Below are 25,638 nucleotides of genomic sequence, written 5' to 3'. Positions count from 1 at the left end.
TTTGCCTTTCAAATCGTACAAAAAATCGCTCAATATATTCGTATGCGAAAAGAACTCATTTAATCATTTCTGCTATATATACGTTCTCTACCATACGAGTTGCGGACTAACTACATTAAGATTTCTTATTGGAATTTCTCTTTCCCTTTTAATTCGTAGTTCTTCAACATTGACATTTGGTGTTTTTAGTTTTTAATTTGCATTTGTTCGAGATGGTTGTTGTGGTTGGAGTACTCGCGTTTTTTCGAATTTTCGGGCTTAATAATTAATACTTAATTATATAAAATTCAATTCATTAATTCAAACGCCCTAATAGTGCATAGTGGTTTTCTTTCGAAAGGTAGTGTCTTGATTTCTTGTTTGAATTCTTATTGAAATTTCTGAATTCTCATGCTAACGAGAGACTGCTCGTCCTTTTCCAAATTGTGTGGATGTTCGCGATTTCAGGATTTTTTTTTTCACGATTTCTCCCACCATTCGTAAATAAGCGAACGGCAAATCCGTCTCCCACCATTCGTAAATAGCGAACGGCCAATTCGTCTCCCACCACATTCGCAGCACGCAAACGAGCGATCCCGCGATCCCAACCTCGTAATCTCGTCCCGGGAAGAGATTGATTGGCCTCCTGGAACTCCATTCATACGCACTAATAGTGCATAGTGGTTTGCTTTGGAAAGGTAGTGTCAATGCAATGAAAGCTAAGAAGAAAGCGAAGAATTGTGTTTTGGTGCATTTTTGTTGTTTTTACTGTCTCACTTAGGGATGCCAGATGATAATTCAGAAATGATAATCCGGTATTTTTGTGGTCGCCTATAAAAAATACCTTTACGGTCAAGTGATAGGAAGACAGAATCAAAATTATAGTTTCATTTTAATTCTGTCCATATATCCCTCTACTTTGGAGTTCAATATTAATAGGGCCGTGTATGTTCTTTTAAGATTACAATTTAAATATTTGATTTTGAATTGAGTACCTATTGTAGTATCGTATTTTCGGAAGGTGAAGGTATTTTCGGCAATAGCAAATGTTTGCCAGAACTGAGACCGCCATTGAATCAGTCTCAAATGCAGAAATATACTGCTCTATGGACCAGTTTTTAAAATTGTTGTAACGGTTTGTCAACATCCCTATGCTGCTTTTTTCATTTTATTAGATTGGTAAAGACAATAAGGCATTTTTATGGGTGAGGAAACAGACTCAGCTACAGCGTCACTTTTGACGGGTGTAGATTTGGAACGCGATGGTATGACACCTAAAAAGTTATCTGCATCAGCAAGGCGTACCCAAAGGCAAGTGCTGTCAGTGGGTCTTGTGACCAAACGGAAAAAGATGTCGCGAAGAGCAAATGTTATCGGAATCTGTGGTGTCAGTTTTTTATGCATTTTGTTGCTGGTCGTGACAACCCAACATAGACCCATACCCGCCTCGTTAGTCTCATCGTCGGGAAATTCGGCGAATTCAATGGAAAGCGGTGGCGGGGGAGGAGGTGGAGGTGGAGGAAGCAATGGAGCACAATCTGGTATTTATGCACCAAGCGGAAATGTTTTAGGACTTGCTTTTCCCAGTACCGCTACAATATCCGAGGTAGTAATTCAGGAAAGAGCAAAAATTGCTTTGGAAATGGAGAACTTTGAATATCCCGCCGGACGCTTTGGGGTTGAGGCGGAAAAATTATCCGATCTTACACCCGAAACTGAGGGAACTCCCGTCCGCAGTATGGTTCTTACAACATGGCGATCCGGTTCAACCTTCCTGGGAGATATTTTGAATGCAATGCCTGGTAACTATTATCACTACGAGCCACTGCTTCATCTGGGCATCAAGCAAGTTCGTGGTCCTGCAGAAGAGGAGGAAGCCATCAAACATCTTAAGAGCCTTTACTATTGTGACTATCACAATGATATGGATGAATATCTAAACTATGGCAAAAAGAATGTGCATTTATTCCAGCACAATAAGAGGCTGTGGCAACTATGTAAAGACTATCCCCATTACTGTTGGCGGCCTAAGTTTCTTACACCAATTTGCAAACTGTTTCCACTGCAAAGTATGAAAACTGTAAGACTGAGGCTGAGTACCGCTGAAAAACTTTTGGAAGATAAAAGGTAAGTCTTGTTTTTCTTTAGACTATAAAACACAAGTAGACTTTGCAAAAGCGATTTTCAAGGGAAATATTTGAAAATTTACTGACTTTATGTTTTTATACCCACCACCATAGGGTTGGGGGGGATCTTATATATAGTTGGGATCTTTCAGTGTATTGATTTCTATTTTCTTCTTGTTTGAAAAAAAACATCCATTTTTCATTTAAGACCAATATTGCCATGTTTGTTAAATATGTCCGGATCGGAGGGGTTTTGAGGGTGGCTGCGTCCCCCTAAACACTTGGCCCCATATTTGGACATCAGACTCGTTGTCTAATCTCAAATAACTTTTATTTTATTCCCATGTTGCGACGATTGGTCTATATCACCCTTTGGCGGGCTTTAGGGGTGGGTCGGCCCCCCGAGTATCCCACTCTAAATTTGGATAACAAATTTTTGTTTTTGGGTTACTGTAAGAGTGCAAAAAAAATTACGCTAGAATCGCTTTACCAATCTTACGGTAAGGAGGGAAGGTATCAAATAAAAGGTTATTGGAAGTAGAATACGGCACTTACATAAAAATGTGGAATCAAGTCCAAAGGGGGGGCGGTGCCCCACCCCAAACGGACATGACGGCCGAACGGGATAATATGGGATTCAAACGAAAGGTGTTTGAGAATAGAATATGAAATCTATTTATAAATTCGGTTCAACTCCCGGGGAGTCGCCCCACAACAAAATGATGCCAAAAATGGCAATATGGGTTTCTAATGAAAATTCTTTGAAAGCTGAATACGAATCAAAATAATTTTCACCAGGCACGGGATAGTTGTGAGCAAGCTGAAATATTGAGGTCCGATCTGTGTGGTGCTCATTACTGTCACGAGAAGATTAGCTGCGAGCTACCGGGTTGCGGAAATTGGAATGTTCCATCCGGAGTAGCTGTATCTGCAGTCGCGGATAATCAGGAGGATCTCCACTTTCACATGAAAGTGTGGTTGCAACAACAACAACATAACCATATCAAAATAGTTATGGGTGTAGCGAAATTTTGCACAAATACTTCCTATTAGTGTAGATAAGCTGAAATTATAATAGGGCCGTATCGGTCCATGTTTTGATATAGCTGCCATATAAACCGATCTCGAATCTTGACTTCTTTAGTCTCTAGAAGGCGCTTTTATTATCCGTTTCGGCTGAAATTTTGCACAAAGTATTTTGCTTTGATTTCCAAAAATCACGCCAAGTGTGGTAATATACGTAGCTCTTAGCTGAGCTTCTTGCGATGAATGAGTTTCAGAGTTCCAACCCGAGTCTTGCTCAAAGTCACCCCGTGCCGATTCGCAGGAACTAAATGGCCATTGGTTATCTGAAGGCGCCAATAACTAGCCAAGATCCGGCAACACATTACCGATCCAATCACGACCTCCTCATACAGAATTGACTTGGAGGTTACTCATAAAAATACTGTAACCAATGCGACTTGCAGGATTTACGGAATAAGGTTAAGCTAAGCGATCAGCTGGCACAATTTTTTTTTCAATTTTTGGCAGTACTTGGCATTGAGGATGTCAACTTATTCTCTTTTTACATTCATTCTGAATTCATCGCATCAGCCGAATATAGTCTTTGATGGAGGCCAATGGAGGCCACCAATAACAGTTGATGAGAATGACCTAACTATAAAATGGGGCTACAATGGGCCGAATTAAGATTCTGAACTAACACCTCTCAAGGTTAGGCTATACCATCCCCAATATCTGATCTGCATTCAACGCGGGTTTCCATGAAACATAATCACCTATTTACACCTACCTACATTTCCGGAAACCCCTTCTGACTGCAGAAATTCTAATGGAAGCGTCCAGATTCCTGGAGCCAGATCTGGAGATGGTAGCATGGTCAGAATTATCTAAGAATAAATCAATCTGTATACATACAGCGATATCGAGTATCACAGGCACTCGGTTTTTAAATATGAGCCGGTATGACTCGGTTTAGATTATCCGTGCTGGCTTAACTTCCCTTCTTTTTTCGTTCTATTGATGTGAATAATACTATTGTGCATGGTACTATTCTTTGTTTTCTTTTTTTTGCTTCTCTCTCTAGCCATGTCCGTCTGTCTGTCCATCCGCCCACTGTTCCTTCATCCGTCTGACCTTCTATTGAAATTAAGCTTCAAAGGCTTTCAAAATTGAGGTATTGAGCACGTTTGCACGTGCGAGATAGAGAGGCCGGACGGTGCCGACTCTTGCTTAAACATTGAATGCCTATTATGCTCGATATGCCAAGGCGAATTATTGACGCCTTTAAATAACCAATGGTCATTATATGCCCGCAGCGATTGGTCGCATAGAACGGAACGAGCTTGCTCAGCTATAAGAACTCGAAGAGGATCGATAGGAGCTTAATTACTCCATTTTCTAACTTCAATTTGGTACAGTGAGATGTTTTGGACCCCTCGATAACATAGCCGTATTTGGTCCAGAAGTTAGCATGACGCTGAACGCCTTGTGTTCGAATAATGGCAAGAACATCAGAAAAAAAATGTTCAGCTGTGGTTTTCTCGTAATGCTGGCGACATGTGTAAGGTACTATGCCATGCATAGAACCAATGTAAAAATATCTTCCCCAAGAGATGTCGCACAGGGGCAAGCTGTTCGGACAAGGCTATAAAAAGGAGGTCCCTTATAATTGAGCTTAAATTTGAAACGAACAGCACTCATTCAAATGTGAGGAGTTTGCCCTTGTTCCTTAACGGAATGCTCATGGAATGCAAATTTGCATTCGTATCTTTATACATTCATAGCTTTTTCCACATTTTTTTTTTGTTTTAATTTCTTTGGTTTTTTTGGCCTTTTTAGCATTTTAAAATGACATTCAATCCCATGGCAGCCGGTTGTACGTACCGGATTGACCCGATGGAGTTCTCTATCGGCAAGAGCTGCCGCCTCAGTGTACAACACACTGCTACAACAACAACAACCGATGTACATTATTTTTCTGATCAACATAATTACCTTTTAAGTCGTTCGAGTTTATTTCATATCCTGAGATGAAGGTCGAGTGCGAGGCATTGCTGCCAGCGGCACAGCCTTGAATTGACGGGACCCTAGTATTGCCATGTGGAAGATCATGTTGTTACATGATGGATCAAAGCTAGAGAGGAAAGAGTGGGCCTGGGGGTCTACATTGAGAACCCAGGGACTGAAATATGTTTTAGACTGCCTGACCATAATACGGTACTGCAGGCGGAGATCCGGGCGATCTCTGAATCCGTGAAGTCGTGTGGTGCAAACGCGAGGACGTCGAGTGTGAACATCTTTACCGACAGTAAAACTGCCATAAGGGCAATAACAACCAGGACGGTAAGGTCACGAACAGTCTTGCTGTGTAAGAAGAAGATTAACGCCTTCTCTGAGGATGGCAAATCCGCATCGTTTTGGGTGCCGGGCCATAAAGGAGTAAGGGGGAATGAAAGGGCAGACAATTTGGCGGTGAAGGCCAGAGGACTGCCATCAATAAACTTGGTTAGCCCGAAGACTTTCGGATCGAAGCAGTCCATGTTAAGGGCGTGGGCGACGAATGCGCATGCAACCCTGTGGAACAGCGAAACGGTTGGTAGGACGGCGAAAATCCTATGGGGGGATTCAGATCGTGAGAAAACTAGGCTATTACTGAAATGAAATAAGAAGGAGGTCTGTATAGCCAATGGTATCATGACGGAACTCATAAGACTACGAGCTCACTTATGTAAAATCGGTGCGGCAAATGATAGCATGTATAGGGCATGTGGGAAAGATGATGAAACGTTGGAGCATTTCCTTGGTCATTGCCCGGCTTTCGCGTCTAACAGATACCGGCACTTAAGTGGGGACACTATACCAGACATGAACCAAATTAGGGGAGTTGCATGGAAAAGAATTAAGGATTTAGTAAGTAACTTAGATTTCATTTTTCGAGGTTACTTTTATTTTGTATTTAGAGCGCACAACAAGTCGATTACTGGCTTAGGGGTATGTCCATAGTGTCATAGGGCGGATTAATATCTGCACCCTCTTTTGAACATAACCTTACCTAACCTATTTCATATCCAAGCGCAATCTAAGGGCTATATTATCAATATTATTATCCAGCAATGGCAGTCTGTCTCCCAGTGTCGTCGTATAAGCTCTTTCTACTGCTGCTTCCTTCATGTAGAGCGATAAAGAAAAACAATTGTCTTTCGACCAGCCATCCTACATAAACGATCACAACCTTTCCCAATGTTTTTTACTACTGTGGCGTTATCTACAAATCAGTGTTCTTTTTTTTTGTGTGGAAACATACCATTATGTACATATTTGTTTGAAGCTACGTTTGTCAACATAATGGATATAAATCAAATCAAAAATTTGTGTATCTGCCATTGCTACCGTATTGGACTAATTAAAATTATTTTATTACTGTGTCTTGTCGTTTTATTGTTAATAGTTTTTTAATAATTATAACGAGTTGTATTTTAGCGATAAAAATATGAAAAGGCATTTGACTGAACACTAGAGAAAACTCTAGTTTTAGACATAAGACATGTATATATGGGCATGTACACACCACTGAGTGTACATTAGAGAACAGATTACTACCATTCGCTTTTATGACGCATTCATGCTTTCGTTGCTTTTTACTTGCCTTCATTCAAAAATAGCAAGTACTGCTGTTGCTTTCAAATGCATTCATTCATTATTTGATGATTGCTTTTTTATGCATTATTTTTTATATTGCCGTTACACCACAAGCAACATAATGAAAGCTGCCACAGTAAGAATATAAGAGATGATTCGCACCATTCACACCATTCGCACCATTCGCTCAGTATTCGTTGAAATTTTGGAGTGGTGCGAAACGGTGAGTTTTGGAAAATTAATTTAAGAAAAAAAAAAATCCCTTACCCCAACAATATGGAACTCAAATGAAAGGTATTTGAGAGTAGAGTACGAATATCATACCAAAACTGCATCAAACCTAAAACCCCCCCAAATTGGCATTTGGGCGGTTTTAGGTTTGGTGCAGTTTTAGGTTTTGGTTTTAGGTTTTGGGCATATTGGGTTGCCCAAAAAGTAATTGCGGATATTTTAAAAGAAAGTAAATGCATTTTTAATAAAACTTAGAATGAACTTTAATCAAATATACTTTTTTTACACCTTTTTTCTAAAGCAAGCTAAAAGTAACAGCTGATAACTGACAGAAGAAAGAATGCAATTACAGAGTCACAAGCTGTGAAAAAATTTGTCAACGCCGACTATATGAAAAATCCGCAATTACTTTTTGGGCAACCCAATATGTATATGGGACTGAAATGATCCCATGACAGCCGGTTGTATGTACCGGATTGACCCGATGAATTCCTTCATCGGCAAGGGCTGCCGCCTCCGTGTACCACACACTGCTACTACAACAACAACAACTGAAATAAAAAGTATTTGGGTGAAGACTTCGAATATGACATTAAAATGATATCCCAGAAATGGGCGGCCACCTCAACCCCTTGAGCCAGTCTCCAAATCGTAATATAAGCTAGTCATGGCTATATAGGGCTTAAATGAAAGGTATTTGAGAGTAGATTACGGACCTGAAAATAATATGTAGCAGGGTCAGACCAAGGCGTATTTATCAGGTGGCCGCATCCACCCAGCTGCGAGAATTTGAAATGTCAACTCATTATTATACCCATCACCGTAGGATAGGGGGTATATTCATTTTGTCATTCCCTTTGCAACACATCGAAATATCCATTTCCGAACCTATAAAGTATATACATTCTTCATCAGCGTAAAAATCTAAGACGATCTAGACATGTCTGTCCGTCTGTCTGTTGAAATCACGCTACAATCTTTAAAAATAGAGATATTTAGCTGAAACTTTGTACAGATTCTTTTTTTGTCCATAAGCAGGTTAGGTTCAAAGATGGGCTATATCGGACTATATCTTCATATGGCCCTCATATAGAACGATCCACCGATTTAGGGTCTTAGGCCCATAAAAGCCACATTTATTATCCGATTTTGCTGAAATTTGGGACAGTGAGTTATGTTACGACACTCGACATCTTTCTTCAATTTGGCCCAGATCGGTCAAGATCTGGATATAGCTGCTATAAAGACCGATCTCGCTATTTAAGGTTTTATGTCCGTAAAAAACACATTTATTGTCCGATATTGCTGAATATTTCGACAGTGAGTTGTGTTAGGGCCTTCGACATCCTTCGTTAATGTGGCCCAGATCGGTCTGGATTTGGTTCCGATTTTGCTGAAATTTGGGACAGTGAGTTGTGTTAGGCGCATAAAAGCCACATTTATTATCCGGTTTTGCTGAAATTTGGGACAGTGAGTTGTCTTAAGCTTAGATTTGGATATATCTGCCATATAGACCGATCTCTCGGTTTTAGGTTTTGGGCCAATAGTTAAGCCCCGTGACATACTTCTGCAATATGGCACAGATCGGTCCAGGTTTGGATATAGCTGCCTTATAGACCGATCTCTCGGTTTTAGGTTTTGGGTCCATAAAAGTCGCATTTTTATTTTTTTTTATTTATTTATTACATTTCATGCAATGCGAAGCCATCAGGCCTATAAATAATCACACTATGCATAAGACGTACTTTTTCTAACATAGGTTAAAAAACTACTCAATTTTTTTCTTTTTTTCTCTGTTTTAGCTTCATTCTTTAGTTTTATTTCTTTGAAAATCAATCAATGATGCAAGTAAAATGCTTTTTTTTACTAGAAGATGTTGGAATCCGCTTTACTTTCAGTGTGTAATGTGAAATGGTGTTTGGATGTTTCGTAGATGAGAATAGAATACGATCATGGAGCAGTTGTTCTAGGGTTTAATTTAAAATTTTATGTTGTCCGATGTCGCTGAAATTTGAGACAGTGAGTTAAGTGTAGCTGCCTTATAGACCGATCTCTCGATTTAAGGTCTTGGCCACACAAAAAGGCGCATTTAAAATCCGATTTCACTGAAATTTGACACAGTGACTTATGATAAGCTTTTCGACATCCGGGCCGTATATGGTTCAGATCGGTTTATTTTTAGATATAGCTTATAACTTATTAGTATTTGGTCCAAATCGGAATATATTTCGATATAACTGCTATGGGACATAAGGTATGCAATTTTCACCGGATTTTGATGAAAGGTGGTTTACATATATACCCGAGGTGGTGGGTATCCAAAGTTCGCCCCGTCCGAACTTAACGTCTTTTTACTTGCTGAATTCGTCGTACAAAAATATAAACTTCAAAATAAATATTTTAAAAATTGTGTTTGCTGCTGTTAAGGTTTTAAACTTAGGGTATATAATGGCACGCGTCTAGCAACCTCATTCACTATCAGTTTCACTCAGGGAATTTGGGTCTATTGTGTCGCCCCCAAAAGATTCAAAAGCGCAGAAGATTACATCAGTACAATACCAGACATTAAATTGAAGAAAATTATAAGCCAAACTGCATGCCAGAACGGCCAGGCAGTCTGGGGAAACTCCATTCAATATACAATTTAAAGCTATAGAAGTCAAGAATGGCGAAAGGACTATTGCATACAAATGATTGAGACAGGAAAATAGGTTTTTGTGTAGCCATAATCCTGCACCTACTCTCGTCTACGACTCCTCCTCAACCCCACATATCAAGCTTACGTCCACCATGTGACTAGTGCAAGGTCAAAGTTCTGACATTGCAATGGCTTTTCAGGACATTCAGTAGTGAAGGCGGCAGCTCCATCACATCTAGGACAGGTTCCCTGAACATATCAAGTTACCTAGTATTTTGGAAGCATGAACGGCCAAACACCATGATGACAATGTCATCCTCGTAGCCAACAAAATTTAACCGCTTTTTTTGAAATGACCTGAAAATCCGACAGATATCCCAGAACTAAAAAGGGGTACACAACCCTCCTTATGGTGATTTAGCTTTAATCACAATCTAACTTTTGAGCCATTTGTTAGCATTTACTTGCTAGCTATCTACGGCTACAATAACCTTATGAAAACTATTTAAACCTGCCAACTTGATGGTTTTGTGGGCTTTTGTTGTTGTAGCCACATTTTCATGTGGAGGTGGCGGTCCTCTTCAGGATACTTTAAGTGAGCAAGCTCGCTCCAGGCAAAAGGACCGATCGCCGCCGGATTGGTTATTTAAAGGCGCCAATAACTTGCCTTGTCATATCGAGTATCATAGGCACTCAGTATTTGTGTAAGAGTCGGTGCCGTATGGCCTCTCACTGAGGTCTCTCCGTTCGAAACCGCTGATTGTCGGCGACTGCCGTTGCAGCAATTCCGTATGGAGCATTCCACTATCCACAACCTGTGGGCGCGCCCGGTAGCACGCAGCAAAGTTTTTTGTGATAGCAATGAACACAACACAGATCGGACCTTAATGTTCCACCCACTACAACCAGACTGTTCGCTGTAAGCTTTTTCACTGAGCAATATCTCTTCAAACAAACTCCAACTCTCCTCTATGGCCTTGCATTCATTTGTTTGGAGTGGAGTTTGTTTGAAGAGATATTGCTCAGAGAAAAAGCTTACAGCGAACAGTCTGGTAGGAGTAGTTGAGATTTCACATAGGATTTGTGCTTATGATCTCAACTATAAGTACAACGAACAACAGGCTGTGAACTGTATGCCGGTCAGACGGACGGACATCGTTCACGATAGTACCGATGAGATAAAGTAACCCAATTATCGAAACGCTTTACCAGTGGGGTAACATGTGTTCTGCCTCGTTTGAGGAACTGGCAATTTCTTCTCTTCAACACTCATTTAACAATCTCTCCTTTCTGTACCGGGCGCATCCACAGGTTGCGGATAGTGGAATGCTCCATACGTAGTAGCTGCTACGGCAGTTGCGGACAATCAGCGCTATAGAGCGGAGAGTCTCAGTGAGATGTTGGGCGACACCGGCTCTTGTACAAATGCTGAGTGCCTATGACATTCAATATGACAAGGCGTGTTATTGGCGCTTTTAAATAACTAATGGCCACCTTGTTCCCACGGCCATCGGTCCTTTGGACCGAAACGAGCTTGCTCACCTACAGGAGCTTGATGAGGATCACCACCTTCACATGAAAATGTGGCTAGAACAACAATAACAACATCTCTATCTAACTATCACAATGGACCAAAACTGACCACCAAGTCATAAAAGTTTTCTTTATGGGAATCAAATTTTAACTAAGATTTTTTATGAAATATTTTTCTGTTAACATTTTTTATGAAAATAAAATTTTAAATAAAGTCCTTTGTAAATCAATTTTTTATGAAATTTATGCTTATCAAGTTTGCTTCAGGTACTTGCATTTTCCGAGCTGAACTACTTAAAGGGATCTGATTTCATTTCCTATTATTGGACATATCAGTGCTTGCTATAAATGGGTGACAACAACAACAACAACAAATCTCAAATGATGCATTCATTCATTATCAACGATATTTCACCCTGTTGTGGTGGACCAATTAAACGCATCGCGAATGGGATATCATCACAGATAGTTAGTTGTGCTGCATAAGTGGCAAACATGTATCCAACACTTGGCTTGGCTTGGTGGATATACATGATATTAAATCTGTACAAACAAAGATGACACAGAGCCCATGTCTACAGTTCGGGGCTGATTGTGACTGGCTGACTGGTTGACTGACTGACTGACTGAATGACGTTGTTGGTGGTTGTGTCCCTAGTTGTTGTGTGAAAATTGTATTTGGCTTCTTCTTCTTCTTGACTTTCTTTCGTTTATGGCGGTGGCGTTGTCATTGTCGTTGTTGATGTTTGTTTATTTTTTGGTTTCATTTACTTTTGCCCCCGACAATGATGGGGCCAAAACACACGCTCCAACATGTGTATTTGTGGGTTTGAGATTTTACACACTCGATATGGTGGCGAGTCGTACAATTTCTCCATTTCACTTTTTCCCTGTAATGTTTTTTTTTTGTTTTGTTTTTGGTTTTCCATTACACGCTGTTTGTTATAAAACATGTTTTATGCTTCTTTATCTTTGCGGCCAAATTATTGTTGCTTGAAGTGCCTTTGTCAAGGAACACAGATAGTCGTCACTTATTCGCCACATTTTTTCGCTTTAATTGATTGATAACTTTTGTGTTTGCAGATGTTAAGTCGCTTAGTTTCCATTGAAATTGGTGGCTTATTTGTTCTTCTTTTTCTATTTGCAAATTCAAGGTATAACAACAGCCAAGCTATTGATGTGGACACCGTGTTTACAATGAAAGCGGATGTTAAATTATCCACGATTTCCTTGTTGTATAAAAAATGTGTGATTAAATTGAAAGAGTGATAGCTTTGACTATGGCAGACTTTGTCTCAAGGCGAATGGTTGTTTAGCCCATGAAGGGGATTCCCTTAGATCCCCAGAAGTACTTTTTAAAGATACTTATTATTGATTTTGATTTGATCTAACTCGACGTTGCCTCTTATCTTTAACTACTCTCTCAAATCAGGACCTTGAAAGATCCCTAAATAGGTATAACCCTAACACAAAGGGATCCTTTGGTTTGACTTTATGTGTCCCTAAAAAGTCTCAAATGGCTAAAGTTGGTATTTCAAGTACACATGTAACCCCCAACACCCACACAATGCAACAAAAAATGTTGAGAGTTTAGCCTCTTCAAAATATGTATGTACCTATTATACAGGCAAACTTACTTCAATAAAAACAAAAGTCTTTCAGCTATTGTTTTAATTTTTTTTTTAATTTGAGAATTCAATATCCAATTTTTTTCATGCAGTCTTGAAAATGACATTGGGTAAATGGTGACCCCCTTTGCACATACACTGATAAAGTAGATTTTTGAAATTCGTTGTTGTTGTTGTAGCCGTGTATTGTATACCGAGGCGGCAGCCCTTGCCAATGAAGGATTGCATCGGGTCAATCCGGTACGTACAACCGGCTGTCATGGGATTGTTTGAAATTCGTGTCCACTCCTTGCAGCATATCAATCGGCGGCAATGGCGTTGCGAATGTTCTTCTTGAGGTGGGTTATGGCAGTGATCGATCGACATAAAGCATAAAAAGAAATATTACGGAATGAAATCTAGAGAGCGTGCCGGCCATTGAAGATTGCCTCTGAGAGAGATGAGGCGGTTGAGGAAATATTGTCGCAACGAATTCATTGATTCTTGCACAACAGCAGTTTATAGGGATGCAATTAAAGGTATTGATGGAGAATTTATCCAACAGTGGTGTCGCACAGCTGACTTCCTAACACTTTTGATATTTTCCCGCAGTTCTGACGGTCGGTTGAAGTCTGTTTGTGGGTTTTGCGACACTTCCACACATATTCCTGTGTTGATTATTATACTCTTCCACACCAGGGCCAGGAACGAGTCAGTGAGTAGGAATTTCAAAGCGAGCACGTCACGTTGCGTAAGAACAAGTTACCGACCGGTAGAGCCCCTCGAGCCCCTACCCACCCAACTCACCCCACTCGGGGGTGTTTCAAATAAGTGTGTTTGGCAAATTTAGCTAAAATTTGGCACGTGAAGCCAATTTATGATCTCCACCACATACAACATCTAAAGCACCAACAGATCAATAATTATTATCAGCCACCCTCACTTAGTTTGGCGTCTTGGGCCACTAGAATCCAAAATTATTAAACCCACCACTATAGGATGGGGATATACTAATCTAGTCTTTCCTTTTGTAACTCCTCGAAATATTCGTCTGAGGCCCCATAAAGTATATATATTCTTGATTGTCTCGATGTTCTGAGTTGATCTAGACGTGTCCGTCTGTCGAAATCACCATAGCGGTCGAACGCGTAATGCTAGCCGCTTGAAATTTTGTACAGATACTTACTTTTGATGTAGCTCGTTGTGGATTGCAAATGGGCCAAATCGGTTCACATTTAAATAAAGCTCCCATATAAATCCATCTCCCGATTTGACTTTTTGAGCCACTGGAATTTTTGACGGTTTGACTGCATTTAGAATTCTGTTATGACTTCCAACAACTGTGAAAAATACAGCCCAAATCGGTTTATAACCTAATATAGCTCCCATATAAACTGATCTCCCGATTTGACTTTTTGAAGGCTTACAAGCCGCAATTTTTATGCGATTAGGTTGAAATTTAGAATGCAGTGTTCTGTTTTGACTTCCACCAACTGTTCCAATTACGGTCCAAATCGGTCGGTAACCTAATATAGCTCCCATATTAACCGATCTCCCGATTTGACTTCTTGAGCCCTTACAAGCCGCAATTAGGTTGAAATTTTGCATGTAGTGGTCTGTTATGAGATCCAACAACTGTGCCAATTAGGGTCCAAATCAATCTATATCCTGATATAGCTCCCATATAAACCGGTCTCTCGATTCTCCTTTGGTATGTAGAAGCACATCTTAAAGTGGCTATTTAATATTGAATGTTTCTTTAAATATTACGCAGCTAGTGCCCCTAGCCATGGGTCTTTCTTGGATCAACATTACTTTAAGTCATATGGGACCTTACAGGATCAACGTTACTCTAAATTTGGGAGAATGATTTGTTCTCTACTATCTGGATTCTGGAAAAAATATAAACTTGTATGGAACAACATTTGTCAAATGTCTCCCAATCCTTTCAAAGTGTTGCACTTTTTATACCCTCCACCATAGGATGGGGGGTATACTAATTTTGTCATTCTGTTTGTAACTACTCGAAATATTCGTCTGAGACCCCATAAAGTATATATATTCTTGATCGTCGTGACATTTTATGTCGATCTAGCACGGGTCCGTCCGTCCGTCCGTCTGTCGAAAGCACGCTAACTTCCGAAGGAGTAAAGCTAGCCGCTTGAAATTTTAAACAAATACTTCTTATTAATGTAGGTCAGTTGGGATTGTAAATGGGCCATATCGGTCCATGTTTTGATATAGCTGCCATATAAACCGGTCTTGGGTCTTGGCTTCTTGAGCCTCTAGAGTGCGCAATTCTTATCAGATTGGAATGAAATTTTGTACGACTGATCCTCTCATGACCATCAACATACGTGTTTATTATGGTCTGAATCGGTCTATAGCCCGATACAGCTCCCATATAAATCGATCTCTCTATTCTACTTCTTGAGCCCCCAAAGGGCGCAATTCTTATTCGAATTGGCCTGACATTTTACACAGGTCTCCAACATATAATTTAATTGTGGTCCAAACCGGACCATATCTTGATATTGCTCTAATAGCAGAGCAAATCTTTTCTTATATCTTTTTTTGCCTAAGAAGAGATGCCGGGAAAAGAACTCGACAAATGCGATCCATGGTGGAGGATCGCATTCGGCCCGACCGAACTTAGCACGCTGCGGAGCTCATAGTTATCCCGTGCCGGCATTTTTAGGCAGTGGTGGTCCCCTGTTATTTGGTGCCAAATATTGATATCAAATTCATATTCTTTTTCCAAATACCTTTCATTCCTTTTCCATTCGTCTACTTTTCCGTTTGGGGACAGGAGTAGCACTACCGAGACGTATTCTAAATACATCTAATTGGAATCCCATATTGTCCGTTTGAGGTGTTTTTGAAGTGGTTTATGGGATGGGCAGCCACCCTGTGACGTAGTGGCAAATTTCATTTCGTATTCTACTCCCATTTATCTTTTATTCGAATCACATATTGCCCCATTTGGTTGAAATGTTGGGGGTGTATCTTTTGGGGCGAGACGGCCCCCTATAACCCACTCTATTTGTGGGGGTCGTAATAATGATTTCTATTTCTATACTCATTGTCTTGCACCTAAGGGTTTCTCTCATATATCTATCATAACTACTGTTGTTTTAACAGTTTGGGGTGGCAGCCCTTGGCGATGAAGGACTTCATCGGGTCAATCCGGTACGTACAACCGGCTGCCTTGGGATTGTAATATGGCTTTGCAGTTGCACAAACAATGCTGTATAAAGTAATTTACTAATTTAAATATGTTCTAGTTCGAATTTCAAAAAAACCGGCCCTATTTCGAACCTTCGTACCAAGAAAGAACTTTAAGCAAAATGTCAAGTTTCTTGGTTCAGCCAATTCTTCTTGGCGAATATAAGTCAGTAATACTAGTCTTTTATGTATGTTTATGTATAGATAGAAGTAACTGTTTAATTAATTCTACCAAGGAATTGCACGCTCTGTACACATGCGAAATTTAGTATGACGTAGGTATAAAGGTGTTTTAAAGCAAAAAAAAAAAAACATTAAGGAACATGCGCATGAATGTGTATAGAAATAATGAAAAGTTTGCAAAGAAAACCTACATATTTTCATATTTTTATTGTTTAAACATTCGACATAACGAATCAATATTTTAGTATTGCCACCTTTGCAAAAATTATTGATCGGTCGTTCTCTTCTGCATGGATTTGGCACATTTACAATCCCAAAATTTCAAACGCCTGGTTTTACTCCTTCGAAAGCTAGCGTGCTTTCAACGGAGAGACGACAAGACGGACGGACATGGCTAAATCGACTTAGAATATCAAGACGATGAAGAATGTACAGGGTGCGTCAGAGAAACTTACTTCTTTGAAAGGTCAATAAATACAAAAATACTTCAGTTATTGTTTTAATTCTTTTGTTATTTCAGAATACAATATTCCATTTTTTTCATGCAGTCTTGAAAATGACATATCACATGGCGATCACATTACACATACACCGTTTAAGCAGATTATGGAAATTCCTGTCCACTCTTCTCAGCATATCAATCGGTTTTATATAAACTCATAAAAGGAAAAAGCACGGACTGAAATCTGGAGAGCATGCCGGTCATTGAAGATCGCCTCTGTAAGACATGAGGCGGTCGGGCAAATGTTGTCGCAACAAATTCATTGATTCTTCAACAACATGCAGTTTATAGGGATGAAATTTAAGTTCTTGATGGAGAATTCATCAAACAGTGCTGTCAGATATTCCCATAGCAGCTGCGTGTTTTTGCTAGTCAAACGCCGGGGAGAACGCACAACTGACTGCCTCACTATTTTCCGGAGTTCTGTTGGTCCGTTGAAGTCCATTTCTTGGTTTAGTGACACTTCCACTCTCACGAAATGAGTTAACCGACACAACAGAATCGAATTACGGGCAAGAAGGAGTCAGTGAAGAGGAAGGCACGTTACGTTGCGTTGCAACAAGTGAGCGACCGTTTGTAAATAAGCTGTCGATGGCAGGGGCCCACTTGTCCCTAGAACAAAGCATGATGGCAACTGTATGGTGAGAGAAACAAACTTGGGGACTTTCCGATCACGAACCCCGCCCCAACCAACTCACCACTGGGGAGTTATTTCAAATAATGAGTTTCGCTGGCGCACCCTGTATTTGTTGAACCCCTAAAAGCCTTAATTGTTAGCAAATATAGCTAAAATTTGGCACATGAAACTAATTTATGATCTCCAACACATACAACATTTAAAGCCCCGATTTATCCCTCATTATTTTCAGCCACCATCCCTTAATTTCGCGTCTTGGGCCACTTGAAATCAAAAACTATTTTTCTTTTTATCTGGGATAGCATATATTGACTACACTAATGGCATTCATCAACAAATACAATATAAACCTGACATATATTTTAAAATATTTTAATTTATTATTTAATATTTGTTATACTAATATTTTTTTTTTATTCAAACGTCAATTTCTATAGTATTTTTTCAATTAATTCTAATATGAAATTTCCCGCTCTGTACACTTGCAGATATAAAGCTGTTTTAAAAAAGACAAAAAATATTTGGGCACATGCTCATAATAGAACGGAACAAAGGCAAATTCTTATGTTTGTTTTTTTTCGTCTATAGAAATAACGAAATATTTGTCATGATTACCCTCGTCAATATGTACATATATTTATTGTTTAATCAATATTTTAGTATTGCCACCTCTGCAAAAATTAATCCTCGATCTCTTCTGCATGGGTTTTAAAATTTTAAGTTAGGAATTCCGTGCTACTTACAAAATCCTTAGTTGTTTTCAATACCACTCCCCAAAGTTGGTTCATGTCTGGTATTGTGTCTCCACCTAAGTTCCGGTATCTGTTCGACGCGAAAGCCGGGCAATGACAAGAGAAATGCTCCAACGTCTCATCATTGCGCCTTCTAGAAGATCAAGAAAACTAATCAGCTGATTGGTTTATAAAGCAGCTATATCGGGTTATGAACCTATTTAGACCACAGAATTGTTGGAAGTCAAAACAAAACGCCACGTGCAAAATTTCAACCAAATCGGATATGAGTTGCGTACTCTAGAGTCTAAATAAGTCTAATCGGGAGATCGGATTATATGACCGCTATATCAAAGCATGGGATGATTTGACACATTTACAAACCCGAACCGATCCAAACTGATTAGAAGTATTTGTACAAAATTTCAAGCGCCTATCTTTACTCCTTCGAAAGTTAGCGTGCTTTCAACAGACAGACGGCTAGACCGACGGATAGTGCTAATTCGACTTAGAATGTCACGACAAATAGGAATATATATAAACGTTGTTGGGTCTTAGATCAATATTTCAATGAGTTACAAACGGAACGGCGAAATTAGTGTACCCACATCCTATGGTGCAGGGTATAAAATGTATCAAGTTCGGCCGTGCGGAGTTTTGGATATCCAGCACTATGAGTATGCATTTTACCCAATTTCGTAAAAATTTGTGTACCCAGGAAGTTTTTTGAAGGGTACAGTATATACGAGGATTGACAACCCTTGCTCTATCGTAAAGCTTGTTACTGATGTTTACAGTAACTTAAAAGTTTCATCTCGCCCAAAAAATGGAATTAAATCGTGAACATTTCCGTGCGATTATTTTTTTACAACTTTCGACGTGGATTAACTAAACAACTGTGCATCGATGAACTTAATTAAATTTTTGGCAATGAAGCTCCATCAAGGACCAGTATTTATCGATGGTATGGGGAATTCAACCGGGGTCATAGTTCACTCCAAGAAGAATTTTGTGAAGGTCTTCCAAAATCAGTTGTTATTCCAAAAACCATTGATGCTGTGCGCTAACTGATATTGCAAGATCGTCATGTGACCCATCGTGAGATTGAGACAACCTTAGGCATTAGTGGGACCAGCATACATTCAATATTGCATGAACATTTGACCGGTAAAAAAAATACAAATTGTCAATGTCGCAAAAAAGGCTCATGTCGCTTGGTCGAAAGAAATCTCCAAAAATACGAAACAACTGCATTTTTCAGCACTAAAAACATCGATTTGAAGAGTCATTCGCTGTATAGTCCTGACTTGGCATCGAATGACTTCTATTTATTCCCGTACGTAAAAAATGAAATGAGAGGTCAACGTTTTTCGACACCTGAAAAAGCGGTTGATGCGTTCAGAATGCATGATTTGAAGATGCTCCAATCAGAGTGGCAATTCGAGTGGCCAATCAGAGTGGCAAAAGTACTTTTACCTTTTTTAGCCAGAGCTGCGGAGTCGACCGTAGTCGAGTTTTTGAGGCCGGAGTCGGAGTATTAAGCCGGAGTCGGAGAGCGGTTCGAATACGGGACTAACGTGCTCTTTTTCTAAACCAAACTCCGACTTCGGCACAATAATCCGAATCCGATTTCGACCTCAAAAACTCGACTCCGCAGCCCTGGTTTAAACGCATGTAAAAGTGTATAGATCTTAATAGGGAATATTTTTAAAAAACATAAAGCGATTTTCGGTAAATAATATTAGTTTTTGTGTTCTCTAATCCCGAAATATAAAAGGTAACCCTCGTATACAGGTACATCCAAATACAATGAGATCTAAACTAAATAAGGCAAACATGTTGAAGTGAACAAATCTACTTAGTATTCCAAGTTTTGTCGATATCGGGTAATAAAAACAAGTTTTGTAAGCCCGAGAGATCAGGCTTGAATGTCGAGAGGTTGCGTTTTAATAATGTTAAAAATTTCAGCAAAATCCACCTTCTGTGGACTTAGGGCCTTATGTGGACTTGGAACCTTCAATAACGAAATATGTATTCAATAACGAATACATATACAGCATATCGAACAAGGACATCCAGGGTTGATTAAACTCGAAATATTAGTCGATCAGACATGTCCGTTTGTCCTTTCGAATGGGTCAGCCACAAGAATGAGTGCCTGAAAATTTGCATAAATACTTCCTATTAATGTAGGTCGGTTGGGACTGTAAATAAGCCAAATCTGTCCACGTTTAGATATAGCTCCCATATAAACCGATCTCCTGAATATACTTCTTGAGATTCTGAGCCAGAGGGCGCAATTCTTATTATTGTAGATATGGCTGAAATTTTGCACGTGGACTTTTTCTATGACCTTCAACAGATGTATTCAGTATGCTTCTAATCGGTTTGAAACCTTATATGGCATCCATATTAATCGACTTTCACTAATAGGAAGTATTTTGACAGACGGACGAATCAATATTCCGAATATTACAAACGAAATGATAAAACGAGTATACCACATTCTATGGTGAAGGGTATAAAAATAAAACAAAATTGTAAGTCTTACTTTTAACTTGCCATAACCTCATGATACCATTGACCAACAATGGAAGCAAGGGAATTATGACGGCCCCAGAACACAATCTTATTGCTACGTCAATGCATGGCCCATCTGTTTCTTTGAATTTTATACGGCAGACAAAATTCTTTCGTTTAAATGAAATAAAATATGAGACTTCATTATTATTACGAAATGATTGTAAAAGAATGAGGTTATGTTACCGTTGTGTTTGTCCGCAAGTGTACCCCTCCCATCAAAGTACCTTTTTGGTATGGAGAGGTCACATCGCAGCAGAACTTTAAAGGCTAAAGAGACGAAAATGTCATTTTCTTCTTTCAAAATTGGGCCAAAGTGTTGCGAAACAAACAAAATAAGTGGAAAGCGTCGTTTTTTGTTATTAACTTAAACACAATCTGCGAACTTTTCAGTCTGGTGTGCAAGCATTGTTGTTGTTTTTGGGATTTTCTATTATAAATTTGGTAGAATGCTACTTCTCACTATAGTAATTGGAATGAGTACTTTACATCATACGATTTATGTTTAGATAAAGGAACTGAAAAGTTTAAGAAATTTTCCCATTAATAAGTGCTGCTTAATCGAGTTAAGATTAACTAAATAGACCTACTTTATTGCCGAGATTGAATGATGTGTCGTAACCTCTTAAAGAAAAGTTTTTGCAAAATTGAGATACAAGTTTCATTAGCACTCGCATGGCAGCCGGTTGTATGTACCGGATTCACTCGATGCACTGTGGTCGGACTTGTATGGAAAGAGCGGCAAAAAATACATAACAGCAGTATTTATTAACCGATTTCGATGTTAATACCTTTGTGTTAATAACTTTCTTTTCAATATTCATTATAGATTTTGTGAATATAAATTTTATTTATTTATTTCAAAACAAAAATGTTGTCCCCACTTTAAACCAGCAAGGAAACCAAAAGTCGGGAGCCATATCTAAATCTGAACCGTTTTTTATGAAATCTTGCAGGTAGCTTAGGAACAGTAGGAAAACTATCCGCGCCAAATTTTGTGCAGATCGGTTGAAAATTGTACTTACTTCGGCCATTAAAGTGAAAATCGGGCGATACATATATATGGGAGCTATATCCAAATCTGAACCGATTTTGATGCAATCTTGCAAATATGTTAAGATCAGTAACAAAATAATCCGCGCCAAATTCTGTGTATCTAAAGTTAACCCTTTTTATAAAATTTGCAACATTGTAAACCATGTTGTAAATGTGTCAACAGCATTTCAATTAATCTATTTTGTTTTTACTTTTTAATGTTTTATTTACTTACTGATACTTAAAGTTGGGATAACCTCACTTTAATTAATTTCATGATATTGATTTTCTGTTGACAATAAATGTTACATGACAACGATTTGAAATTCTGTATAAAAACATCATGCTATCTATTAATGTTTACAAACACTTGCTTCTGCAATGAAATTCTCGAAAAAAAACCATTTTTTTAGCTGAAGCTTGTGTAAATATTATTATCAGAAAAACAATTTTTCAGAAAACAAAACCACTTGAGGAATAAGTCAAACTAGTTGAATGTTCTTGGCAAATTAATTTTCACTCAGATAATTTTGAAAGATAACAACGTTTTTCACGATGATTTGCTGAATTGTAAAAATTGCCCCCAAGAAACACCAATCTGAAGACTGGAAAGATATTTGTGCTATGTTTAAAGATTCGTGACGAAGATGACAAACTTAATTTGAAGGTGTTCAATTTTCCAATTGTTTAAGAAAACAATACCTTTTTACTTGATAATAAAAACTGTTTATCTTAAATGTTAGTTTAATATATCTCTTACTTTGCATCTTATTATAAAAGACAAATTTTTTTCTAATATACGTCACAATGTCTTTTCCTAATCAAAAATCTTCGATCAAAGAAAAAATCTTTAACTATCAGTGTGCCTTTTTTGTGTGTGGAATAAAGGCCGACAACACTTTTTTTTTTAATTTTATAACTATTAAAAATTTGCGTTATCTCACGTTGCACTTTTTCTCCAGGACTACTATAGTCCACCAAATTATTGAGGCGTAAGTTAGTATTGGTCTAATAACGCTCCGTTCGGGCAATGGACTATCCTCGGATTCAGGTTCCGACCACAAAGTCACCAACATCTGTGAAACTTCTTGGTACGCTTCTGAATGTGACACTTCCAATTCGGTTTCCTGTCCAAGATCAATCAGGTAATAAATGTTCCTTTAATGCGTCTAAATCCTTAAATCATGCAATCAGTCTATATGACAGCTACATACAAATAATGTGCGAGGCTATATTAATGAGGCTATCCTATTGGGTGTTACAAACAAAACCACTTAGACTTCTGCTTGTCTTTTGTATCGAAATTACCACTTTTGATTCTAGCAAACTATATTTCACAATTTGTCTTGTACTCTTTAACATTGATCTTTAAAATCCTTTCGGGATTTTTTGCACATTTTCCATCTCGAGATCATATTCAAAAAATAACGTAGCAAAGAACTTATAAAAGTTAGGCAAGTGTGTGCTGTTGTCAAAACGCTTTGACTGGCATGGTGGATCGCGATTTCTGATATGCCATGTATGTTTGTCAACACCTTTATCAAATGAATAAAAATGCTCTACATACCCAACGACAATTGAATACGGCGTAGAGCACGCTTTTGTTTTGCAACAGGACTAATTATGTCTCCCAACTCTTCTTAGCGCAGTAAGAGAGAGAGGAGAAAGACTTACATTCTACTATTCCGATTCAAACTTATTATTAAACATTGCCAAACTCTTTTTTGTTATGCACTTGAACATTTACAATTTTTTGAGTTGGTGCAGGCTTCTACCAATCGATAACGTCCAGCAAAAGATCTTCAAATAAAAAAAGATAATCAGAGTTCCCGCAAAACATATTTTTAAGGAACAAAAACGGAGATTGTTATACCGATTAAAAAAAAGATGCTAGTGCGAACCAATTGGCAATTAGAAGTCGAAACAAAGTTGGAATGTTTTAACAAAGTATAAAAAATTAGGGTGATGGTTATATTACGGGGACACCCTCCAGACGAGATGAAGATAACAATCTGGTAATAGAGATTTTGGGGAAGATATGAAGGAAACATTTGTGAAAAACTGTTGGTTTTAAATTGCAGCGGTGATGACGATACCTTCGAATTAAACCTCGAAGTAATTCGGCTAAAGAATAATAAGAAAGCGGGAACTGATGGATTGCCAGCTGAGCTATTTAAGATGATGACGATGCAGTGAGAGAGATGGATATGTAAAATGAACGTGATGATTAGATTCTATCGGTGTGACTTTAGATCTGGCGAATCCACTAATATAGGATGTAACATAGTATGAATGTCTATTCATACTATGTTACCATCCTATATTAGACCTACAAATACCACACCATTGCTAATTGTATTTGAAATCGAGCGAGCAAATTTTTAGAGTATGTTAAATGAGAGCTGCAAGGGTCAGATTAAGGAATTTTGTTTTCAAAATGGGAACCAATTTCGTCACTTGGACTTTGGAATTTGATGTGAAGTTCGGAGAGAAATTGTGTACGCTACACCACTACTGTGGTACATGGTATTATAACTTAGTGCATTTGTTTGTAACACCCAGAAGGAAGAGAGATACACCGACTGATAAGTATACTGATCGACTCACAATCTGAATCGACTCTGAATCTTTCTGATTCAATTTAGCATGACCGTCTGTCTGTCTGTCAATGTTAATTTGTGTATAAAGTACAGGTCGCAGTTTTCATCCGATCGTCTTCAAATTTGGTATAGGCATGTTTTTCGGCCTAAAGACGAAGCCTATTGAAATTGGAAAAAAAGGTTGAGATTTAGATATAGATAGATATTAGTAATAATGGAATAAAATGGTCGTTTGTCGTAATGCAATAAAAATGTCGTTGTCCCGAATCGGTTCAGATTTAGATATAGCTCTCATATTATGTTCGCCCGATTTTGAGAAATATTCCAATAAATTACTCATATGTTAACCGATTCTCTTGATATTTAGCAGGAAATTTCTCTTGGCTCCTGACATTACTGGTGAATTTCATGGAAATCGGTTCAGATTTAGATATAGCAGCCATATGTGTATATCGCCCGATTTTCACTTCTAGAGTCACAGCAAGTGCATTTATGGACCAATCTTGCAAACATTTTGCACCACGCTTTCCTCGACAACTACCACAATATCTGAGAAGTTTGCTTGAAATCGTTTCAGATTAAGATATAGCTACTGTACATATATACAGCAAGTGCATTTATTGACTAATCTTCCAAAAATTTTGCACCACGCTTTCCTCGACAACTACCACAATATCTGAAAGTTTGCTCGAAATCGATTCAGATTAAGATATAGCTCCCGTACATATGTTCGTCCGATTTTGAAATCTCGAAATTTGGAACGAAGGATTTTCTTATGGCTGCAAGGCATTTTATTGACCATTTATTTAGATATAGCTCCCATTTATATGTTCGTCAGATTTTGGATAATTTGCAATAATGTTGTCATTTGTCAACGGTAGTTTTTACAGTTTGATACAGAAATTGATATAGCTCCCACATTGTACTTCTAGGGTAGGTGCAGGGTATTATACAGTCGTCGCCGCCCGACTTTTGACTTTCTTTACTGGTTTATATCCAACTTAAACAAAGAGTATCTTGTTTTTAAACACTTCAGTATGAAATAGGTACTCAAATATTGCTGTAAGACACAACAAAGTACATATGTATATACTTGATCGTCATGATATTTTAATTAAATTAAGTGAGTCTAGATCTATATGGAGGCCACCGTAGCGCAGAGGTTAACATGTCCGCCTATGACACTGAACACCTGGGTTCGAGACCATCCTAAAATTTTCAGCATTGGTTATCCCCTCTTAATGCTGGCGAAATTTGTGAGGTACTATACCATGTAAAAAGTTCTCTCCAAAGAAATGTTGCTCTTCGGCACGCCGTTCGGACTGGGCTGTAAAAAGGAGGTCCCTTATCATTGAGCTTAAACTTGAATCGGACTGCACTTGGCCCC

General features: G+C 38.6%; 1 protein-coding gene across 2 annotated transcripts in view; it reads left to right on the top strand.

Moving 5' to 3' along the window:
* Window positions 1–203: 203 nt before the first annotated feature.
* The window catches only part of LOC106088367 (carbohydrate sulfotransferase 4), a 100,885-nt gene continuing 75,450 nt past the window's right edge, over window positions 204–25,638 (top strand). The window contains exons 1-2 of one of the 2 annotated variants that reach the window (XM_013253852.2): window positions 204–340; window positions 1,155–2,106. In XM_013253852.2, coding sequence (XP_013109306.1) covers window positions 1,181–2,106 — 926 coding nt within the window. In that variant the 5' untranslated portion in view covers window positions 204–340; window positions 1,155–1,180. The other variant, XM_013253863.2, reaches the window with a different exon arrangement.

Source organism: Stomoxys calcitrans, chromosome 3 (genome assembly GCF_963082655.1).
Source record: "Stomoxys calcitrans chromosome 3, idStoCalc2.1, whole genome shotgun sequence".
Taxonomy (NCBI): Eukaryota; Metazoa; Arthropoda; class Insecta; order Diptera; family Muscidae; genus Stomoxys; species Stomoxys calcitrans.
Note: the sequence above shows the minus strand (reverse complement) of the source record. Positions and strands in the feature narration are given on the sequence as shown.